The sequence below is a fragment of the Mesitornis unicolor genome, unplaced genomic scaffold, assembly GCF_000695765.1.
Source record: "Mesitornis unicolor isolate BGI_N332 unplaced genomic scaffold, ASM69576v1 scaffold48514, whole genome shotgun sequence".
Taxonomy (NCBI): domain Eukaryota; kingdom Metazoa; phylum Chordata; class Aves; order Mesitornithiformes; family Mesitornithidae; genus Mesitornis; species Mesitornis unicolor.
The window spans coordinates 8232-17927 of NW_010180327.1; the positions used below are offsets into that span (position 1 = coordinate 8232).

At 44.5% G+C, this 9696-nt stretch overlaps 1 protein-coding gene across 1 annotated transcript; it reads left to right on the forward strand.

Moving 5' to 3' along the window:
- Nucleotides 1-239: 239 nt before the first annotated feature.
- GSN (gelsolin) lies at nucleotides 240-9143 on the forward strand (the record flags this gene model as incomplete). Its single annotated transcript, XM_010183063.1, has 12 exons — nucleotides 240-437; nucleotides 1503-1704; nucleotides 2648-2802; nucleotides 3926-4087; nucleotides 4319-4423; nucleotides 4662-4751; nucleotides 5704-5836; nucleotides 6295-6383; nucleotides 6920-7135; nucleotides 7695-7828; nucleotides 8375-8465; nucleotides 8973-9143. Coding segments are annotated over exons 1-12 (1683 nt in total), but the record flags the coding sequence as incomplete, so codon positions are not given.
- Nucleotides 9144-9696: the final 553 nt, after the last annotated feature.

Below are 9696 nucleotides of genomic sequence, written 5' to 3' on the forward strand. Positions count from 1 at the left end.
ATTTCTTCCTCTGTCGTTGGCCTTATGACTCGATATTTGGCTTGTTTGAACGCTGTAATGGATAACATATTGTCTTGAGTTATTCCCTGCTGGGATTAAGCGTCTGTGAATGCTGAGGGAGACTTCCAAGAGGGCTGTTTGCACAAACACGTAACGCCCCTGCACTGCTGAGGGGGTGGGTGTGTTTGTCCCTGATAAAAGTTTGGCTTCTGCGGTTCATCCTCACTAACATCGAGAGGAGGAGGGAGCTGGGACTCCCTAAACTTCTGCAGAAGAAGGGAGAAGCCCATTTGCTGTTTGAAATGGGCAAAAAGGACTTCAATTCTATTTTCCTCACCGTTTTTTGCGCAATGGCTCTGAAGCTGCACTGTGTTAGCTCCATGTCTGTCGCAGGGCTGGGATATGTTGTTACAGCAGCTGTTGTGCTTTCAGCTGTGGTAAGTGATTGACATCACAATTCAATTACTTAGGAGAGTCACACTCTTTTAAATCTTTGTAAGGAGTTTCTCCAATTTTATAGTGGGAATTTGGAAGAAAGTAAGTCAGGCTGACTGGAATCATGACAACAAAGTTCATTGTTTTCCATCTTTAATACTTGATTTCAGCTTAGGAATCACTTTGGTAACTTGCTGTTTGCTTTCTAGTTTGTAACATTCTTTATTTCTGCCTTGAAAGCTGAGCGTGTTGTACTTCTGTCCATTGGCTACTGCAAACTCTCCTCTTTGTCAAGATGCTGGATGCTTCCAATATAACATTTTCATTTTTTCTCCTCTGCTGTCTGATACCACTCGAAGGCATGCTGTAATACACGGACAAACTTCCTTTGCCAATACAACAGAAATGTTTTATTTCCTTTCAGTATTACCAAAGTGAATTCTTTTATAATACAGTTATAGAAAGGTGTTTGTTAAAAGAATGGATTGCATGTTGTTAATGTGTTGCGTAAGTATGAGAAAACACGTACTAAACCAAAATTGCAATGTCCTTAGGACAGGATGTTGTGTATATTTGTGTAATTCCTGTAAGAAGTAATGGAGTAACGTGTCGGAACAGAAGATATATAAGAAAGCTGTTCATTATCTAACTCTTGGATGATATTCACAACATTTTCCAGAAAGAGCTGGGTAAGATCACACAGATTAGTTCTAGGAAAACTGTAACTAATGTTTGTGCAAGATGTGCTACATGTATAGTTAAAAGGGGGTTTATTTTCTGCAGTCTTGAATGTCATGCAGCGATTCTACAAAAGAACAGTCAGCAAGCGGGTTAGTCTTTCACTTATGTGCCACATTGAAAAGCTATAAATTAGTAAAGAAAATACGTAGAGTAAAATCAGGAGGTGGTTGTTTTTTTCCTTCAAAATTCAGTGGAAGAGAAAAGTTTTTAAGAAAATTTTCCACTTGTTGCCTGGAACAATAGTTAAGAGATCAGAAGCAATGCAATTTAAACAAGCGCTTCCTCGTACTGTGCATATTGAACAACATTCTCTGTCTCACCCCTAGCCTGTCAGCATGGTCGAACACGCTGAGTTTTCCAAGGCTGGGAAGGAACCTGGCCTTCAGATTTGGAGGATCGAGAAGTTTGATCTGGTACCGGTGCCAAAAAATCTGTATGGAGACTTCTTCACAGGAGATTCCTACCTGGTGCTGAACACCATCAGGCAGCGGAGTGGGAACCTCCAGTACGACCTGCACTTCTGGTTAGGTAGGTGTGATGGGTGCGCCCCTGCTGAGCTAGGAGCCCAAAGCAAACTCCACTCCTCTCACTGCACCAGCCTTGTCCAGTAAGGGTTAACCAAGGAAGCAAAAAGCAGAACTGGCAGTACTGTGGGAATGCTCTTTTGGGTGCCTGTAGTGCTACTGACTTTAAATATTTGAAATTATCTCTGCAATGGTGAGTACAGCCATCTCCGTACCTAGGAATAGTTTTTTCTGATCAAGATGATAGGATAAGTCCCTGTTTTGCAGAGGCTCTTATCAGGTCCACAGAGAAGACAAGATCTCAGGTGAAAGGGGCAGTTGAAATCCTTTCTGACAAAGGATGGAGGTTGGGTGTTATCCTCTAAGTGGGATTTTTCCCTCTTAAGTTCAGGCCTCCTAACTGGCCTTCTGCAGTAAATGTCACTAAGTAACATGGCAAGGCTTTCTCCGCATCCTGCAAAACCAAGACTGACAATATCATAGTTAAAGCAGTGTAAGATACTGGCATGGTGACTTGTCATATCTGCCACCTGTTTTCCACACCAAATTGCTTCAGAGAGCCAATCTGCTGTGGAACTGGTTCCCCACTGGTATTTACAGCCTTCATAAAGCCTGGTTATGTCTTCCTGGAGATTCAGCTGTGTATTTGCTCCATAGCAAATTGCCTTCCAGGACAGGGTGAAATGGCAAAAGAAAAGTGAATGACACCTATCAGGGACAGCTGGGAAGCAGTGGGGCTGCAGCAGTTCTGATGGTATTGTAAGCCTGCCAGAAAAACACTTAACCGTTTACACTGCTGTTTGGAGTCAGTATTAGAGAAGTTTGGAAGTGGTTATTCTGCAGACCTTCATGGAAACTAAACTTCTCAGTAATCTGCTTTCTCCCTGGTGTTTTTGCACAGTTTAAACCCTGCATTCTCTCCAAGTTGTTGCCTTTTCATTTCTCAGGAGATGAAAGCTCGCAAGATGAGCGTGGGGCAGCTGCCATATTCACTGTCCAGATGGATGACTACCTTCAAGGGAAGGCTATTCAGCACCGCGAAGTGCAGGGCCATGAGTCCTCAACTTTCCTGGGTTACTTCAAATCTGGCATCAAGTACAAGGTCGGTGATGATTTGGTCTTTCTGCTACCAGACTGAATCAAGTTTGCAATAAATGGAATTGTGCCCACCGTCCAAGTCTCAGAATAATGAAAATTGCCCTTTTTCCAGTTGCTTAAAAGCCATTCTCAACCAGATGTTTTCAATGAGTTGGAACTGACAGGGTAGAGAACAGCAGATCCCAGTGGGAGAGCTTTGGCTGAATTAATAATACACAAGCAAAGCCCCAGGAAATTTTAGGCATTGAGGTTTTGTTTTTCTTCAAGAAGCAAAGGAAAGATCAGTCCCAAGATGTCTGGAACGAATTTGAGAAACGGCGATCGGAGTTAATGGGAAATGCCTACCCAGTAGATTTAATTTCTCCCCACTTACATAACAGATTTTGATCTTTCCAGTCTTCTTCTGTGCTTAGCCCATCTCCCTGGCATATGTAATGTTTTGGTAAAGTAGACAAATACTAGTGGGAGTTACTCTCCCGTGCCATTGCAGTAAAGTGGAATAAGAAAAGTAAAAACATACAGTCAAGAACTGTTATGTTTGTTAGGAATCCAGTGGCACAAGGAAAGTGGTATCAGGTCAAGTGCATGTGAAGTGCTTACATTTTCTCATGTCTAAGACTTTCTTAGTCTTTCTGTTTCGCATATTTCCCACTCATTTGTTGTTATTTTCATTCATTTGGTTATGCTTTTTTGATGATAGCTTACGTTAGTCCTGTTGCCTACATTGGCAAATAATTCCAAGTGTGTCTCTATCAGCAGAGAAGGTGAATCCTGAGGTTGGGGTAAGTTTTGGTGGGCAAGACATATAATACCCATGGAAATACTCTTCACCCCATCAGTCAAAACACTATTAATACTGCAGCTTATTGTGATCTTCTTTAAATTTGGAGAACTCCAGCTGTACTGTATCTGTGTCCCTTAGATGCTATGGGAATGGATAGCTGGGATGTATCGATGGATACATGAGATAGCGAAGCCCAGCCTGGGTAAACTAGCTCCCTGCAAGCTGCTGCTGACCCGCTTTCCTGTGAGAGGCAAAAATTGCTCACTGATAGCAAATCAGTAGGATTTTCCTTTTTTTCTGAAGCAAGAGCAAAATTGTGAATTGTTTCTTTGTTTTCTCTTAGGCTGGTGGCGTGGCATCTGGCTTTAGACATGTGGTTCCCAATGAAGTAACGGTGCAGAGGCTTCTGCAGGTCAAAGGCAGGCGAACAGTGCGAGCGACGGAGGTCCCTGTGACCTGGGAGAGCTTCAACACGGGAGACTGTTTCATCCTTGACCTTGGCAGTGTAAGCACTGTGTAAAACACAGGTTTAGCAGACTTTCAGGGGCAGGAGAGTCCGATTAGTTCACTTAAGGGTTTATTTTCCCCCACTCTTTTGAAGCTATCTCAAGTGTTGAGCATTCTGAAACACTGTATAACCAATCTCTTATCTTTCAGTTCCAGCTATGCTGCCATCTTGTCTAGAGAGGTGGTGGTTATGCTCTGACAGCTGCATGGTCTTTCTCTTTTCCTCCAGAACATCTTTCAATGGTGTGGCTCTGACAGCAACCGCCAAGAACGGCTGAAGGCCACTGTGCTGGCCAAGGGGATTCGGGACAATGAGCGGAATGGTCGTGCCAGGGTCTATGTTTCAGAGGAAGGAGCAGAGCGAGAGGAAATGCTTCAGGTTATCCACTTTGTCCATTTCTCTGTGCTGGAGTGGAAAGGGCAGTGTGTGGAAGAATGGCTGGGATGGGTAGATAGGCTCAGTAGTGTGTGTCTTTACATGTGAGTCTAGAAGTTTCTTCCACTTATGGCTGGAGCATCTGATGAACAGAGATCCTCTTGGGCTCGCTGCTAATGTTTTTTCTCTCTCACAGGTCCTGGGACCAAAGCCCAGTTTGCCAGCAGGAGCTTCTGATGAGACTAAAACTGATACAGCCAATAGAAAGCTGGCTAAGCTCTATAAGGTAACAAGAAACACGTGGACCCTGACAAATAACCCGGTGGAGAATGGAGTGATCTTTGCACGGTTAGATGGGGCTGGACTAGTAGAGAGGAGCTGAGCTGACCTGAGTCCTACTTCTGTCCTTAGCTTTTTGTGAAGTTTTATGTATGAACCTTTCTTGCTCACACTACGTGCCCACATGCTTTCTGTTGTCTTTATCACCACTTTGATTGTAGTGAGACAGCTGGGACTTTCCAGGAATTTTTGAAGAAGAGGCGGAGCATGAAACAAATGGGGGGGGAAAAAGGGGAGATTTCATTTGTGTTGTCAGGCATTGTATTAGGAAGATGACAGGAAAGAACTAGAAGTAGTGAGCCTGAGAACCAGAATCTACCCTTTCTACATCCAGTGAGCATGATGAAGCGATGATTTGGAAGGTAACATTTGCCATCAGCTAGTATAAACATAGAAGAATGTCCAAGACTTTTTGGGAGGAATCCTCTCTACAACAATCTCCCTAATGATGTGGGGAAATATCTGCCACGATGGTCTGTGATGTGGACCTTGATCCATTAGTAAGCACAGGAACTCAGGCTATTAAACCCACATGACACAGGGAGGCCTATTCACAGTTACCAAGACTGTCCTCTCCAGTTTTTGAGTGCACTTGGTTTGCTTTAGAAGATATTTCTTGGCTGCCTGTGCACCAAGGTTATTTTCCATTTTTTATCAATCTTTCTTTGGTCCCAGCAGTATCTGCTTTGCTAGAAGTACTCAAAATCTTCAGAGTAAGTGTTATATTTTTGTCATACTGTTGCTGTGTCAAAGTTATCCTGTTTGCAAAACAATAGTGCCTGAACCAGCCAATGCATTCAAATTTATTTCCTTTCCACTCCCTGAGTTTTGAACTATTGCCATGAAGCTGGAGAGGAACAGACAATGCCTTATCTAATCTCCATGCTGTGTTATCACAGGTCTCCAATGGGGCTGGGAACATGGCAGTTTCCTTGGTGGCAGATGAGAACCCCTTCTCCCAGGCAGCCCTGAGTACGGATGACTGCTTCATTCTGGACCATGGCACAGATGGGAAGATCTTTGTTTGGAAAGGTACCGTAGAGATCTGGGTGAAGCTGGTAATACCTGCACAGGTTCTTCATCCAGTTACCAGTCCCTGTTTCCTTCAAACCGGGCAGGGGAGTGTACACTTGATGGTGGTAGTGCTTTTCAGGGCAAGTTCAGAGAGCATTAACAATCACAGAAAAGCACTCTCATCTGAAATGTCCAGTGCTGAGGTACAGGGCCTTTAGTGCAGAAAATTACAGGGAGGGTCCTGGGAACCAGGAAGAAAAAATTTACTTGATATGATGAGTAGAAAGGCTCTCTCAGCCATCACAAAAGGTGTAAAAGAGATGGAACAAGAGATGTCATTTGCTGTTTGGCATCATCTGGCTGGAAGGCTGGGCCTTTTTAATGCTGCGAAAAGTAGAAGTGCCTGGGACAATTTTTTCTCTGAGTGTGCAGAACTTTTAAAAAATTGATCTCTTTGCTCTCTATTTTAATTAAAGGCAGGAGTGCCAACTCTGAAGAGAAGAAGGCAGCACTGAAAACAGCTTCTGAGTTTATTGAGAAGATGGGTTATCCAAAACATACCCAGGTAAGGATGTGCAACCCCCAGACACCACTGGGGTTACTTTTCTGCCACACAGCCCACAAACTCCAGAGCACGGCTCATGTGAAGGGCCACCAGCAGTTAAGTAGCTCCTGTTTTGGGTGATTTGCCCTTCTACAGGGAAATACAGCACTGTTGTCCCTAGACTAACACTGTCCTTAAAATAGCAGGTGTAGTTACACAGAGGCTTAAACATTGAGTAACACTGGCTTGAAAGAAATACAAGCAGCAAACAGGTAGTTTGTCATGTGTCTTCTCCTGGAAAAGATGTGCCCAGTATGGCAGTACCTGGAGATGCTATTGACTGCTGTGTCTCTGATGATGGTGTCAGCAAGACCTGACACTGCTCTTAATCCCACATCTTGACGCCAAGCATTTCACTGCTATGGTCTCACAAGAGTTGTACCAGGCAACTCTCTGGCAGCATAAAACCAAGGCTACCATGAAGCAAGGAGCTGCCAGAGCTGGAGCTGTGGGATGGGAACAAGGCTGCTCCTGATGGGCTGGCTCATTTGTTTCAGGTCCAAGTCCTCCCCGAGAGCGGCGAGACACCTTTGTTTAAGCAGTTCTTCAAGAACTGGCGGGACAGGGACCAGACGGAAGGACTGGGGCAGGCTTACGTTTCTGGTCATGTTGCCAAGATCGAGAAGGTACCTTTCGATGCTGCCACTCTGCACACCTCCAAGGCCATGGCTGCCCAGCATGGAATGGAGGATGATGGCTCTGGCAGGAAACAGGTGAGCGGTGTCAGAGTCCCTTTGGGAAGGTTTCCAGAATTTTCTTTGCTACTTGCTGGTAAACGGAGGCCTGAGAATCATCAGCACTGCAGTTACGTAAATGCTGGGGGAATTTTTAACACTAGAAATACCAGCAGGGTCTAGAGAGCAGTGGTGGAGGTGGGCTTGAAAGGGCTGAGTTAGACTTTTCAGAAGTCCCCAGTAAAGCCTAAAAGCTCTATTCCTGACCCCCTAACCGAGAGAAATTGAAATGATCGTGTCAGATAATAAATGGGCTTCAGTGCTGGCAGTGTGAGTAGTGTGACTCACATTTTTTCCAGTGGTTCTGGTTGAATCCAGTGAAGGTTTGGGAGCTCGGAATAGGGTGAGCTTCTTGTGCCCTGCTTCCAGGCCCAGCCGCAGGCTGTGCAATGCCAGATTCCGGCCGCATTTCCCAGCAGGTGGAGCTGCAGGACTGCAGAACCTTTCAGTTCTGAAAGGCTGAATTTGGGGGAAAAAAAGTCTGCTTATTCTGCTGTCATGTTGAACTCGGAATATTTCTGCTCCTCTCCTTTTCTAGATTTGGAGAATAGAAGGCTCAGAGAAAGTGCCAGTGAATCCATCGACTTATGGCCAGTTCTATGGAGGGGACAGCTACATTATCTTGTACGATTACCAGCATGCTGGAAAACAGGGACAGATTATTTATACTTGGTAAGAAAGCTTTCCTGATGCAAGTCAGGAAACACTGGGGCTGTGTGGGGCTGAGAGTCCACTTCTTCAGAAATGGATCACTGCTGGTTCCCACTTGGAGAGGATCGTTGGGGGATAAAATTTCACCCTGGACCATCTTCCCTGTGAGTTTTTTTTCAGTCTCACAGTGGTCGTCTTCCTGGTTCATCAGCAAGCAGAGGGGGCACAGGCAGGGTGTCTAACTTGATGTGGTCTGTACAGGGGCTGTGTGTGAAGTTCCTGATAACAGTGCCAACAGGCATGTTTTTAAAGTAGCAGCTAGAAAGATAATGGGAGATAGGCGTGAAGATACTAAAGAATCTCTGCTTATTATCTGGAAAGTGTTCCTGTCTCCCTCTGTAATCACTGTGTTACAATATAGGATGATGAATTTCTCTTTCATGTTGAATAAAGTGCTGCAGAGGTTTGGTAACAAAGGTTTTCTTTACCTTTTCTTTATCTCTGTAAAGTGTGTATCTGTGGGGGGAAAGGGCTAAAATAAATCTGGGATTTTGCCTTGTGTTTCAGGCAGGGTGCTGATTCCACTCAAGATGAAATTGCAGCCTCTGCGTTCCTCACAGTACAGCTGGATGAGGAGCTGGGAGGCAGCCCTGTGCAGGTAAAAAGGCCAAACACAACAAAACAGTCCCAGCACTCTGGGAATAAATAAGGTGTGTGTGTGTGTGTGTGTGTGTGTGTTTCTGTGTGTGTGTGTGTATGTATATATATTTATATGATACCAGTTGGCAGTGGAGAAACCCAGTCATGTAGTGGCAGCCTCCAGCCACGGTGCAGGTGTTCTGGAGAGGCCGTGTGCCTATGCTCCAGCTAGATTATACAAAAAAGTTTTATAAATGGCCTGTATGAGACAGGAGGATTTTTACCGCTGTTACTTGTTACCTGTGTGCTGGTGGATCACTTGTCAATTAAAATTAAATGCAATTGTGGGAGCTCAGTTTAGACACTGGGGTGTTGCTGTGTGGGAGGTAATAGCTAAGCTCCCGTGACCAGCTTGGTCCTATATGAAGATTCCAGCGGAAAAGATGATTGCAAAGGCCACTTCTACAATATCTTGTGCTACTTCTTCGCAGTAGCATAAAACTGATGGCAAGTTTTTTTTCTCTAGAAACGAGTAGTGCAAGGAAAAGAGCCACCTCATCTGATGAGTATGTTTGGTGGAAAGCCCTTGGTTGTTTACAAGGGTGGGACCTCTAGGGAAGGAGGCCAGACAGCACCTGCAGAAACGCGGCTGTTCCAGGTCCGGTCCAGCACCTCGGGAGCTACCAGAGCTGTGGAGGTACGTGGAAAGAGAAGCAACATCGTGTTGTGTGCATAGGCTGCAATGGGAACATGATTCCTTTGAACAGAACAAGGGCCAGGTTAAGCTTTCTTATTTGAACTGAAACACATTTTGAAAACTTTTCAAACTGTTAAAAGATTCTTCTTTTCCCGTAGATAAGTAGTAATAACAATGATTTTCTAATTAGTTTAGAAATATCACCTTAAATACATTGAAGCTATTTTCTCTTAAGTCCCCACTAGATGCTGCACCTTGCATACTGTGGTACTTTGCAAACACTGTTGAAAACCGTTAGGATCTGGCTGCTATGACTTGCTCTAAGCTGTGTGACAACAATGCTGGGGACAGAAAGTGCTAAATACCCTGCATGCAAATAGAACTTGTGCCAGGACACAGGTTAAGAGCCCTACTCCTTTGAAAGAAAAGGCACACCAAAAAAAAGCCTCTGTGTGACAAGAGAGAGACTAAATCCTGGGCAATAGCTACAGGTGAGGCAAGAGCTCTGGTTTATGTCTGCAGAAGCTTCACAGAATCACAGAACGTTAGGGAT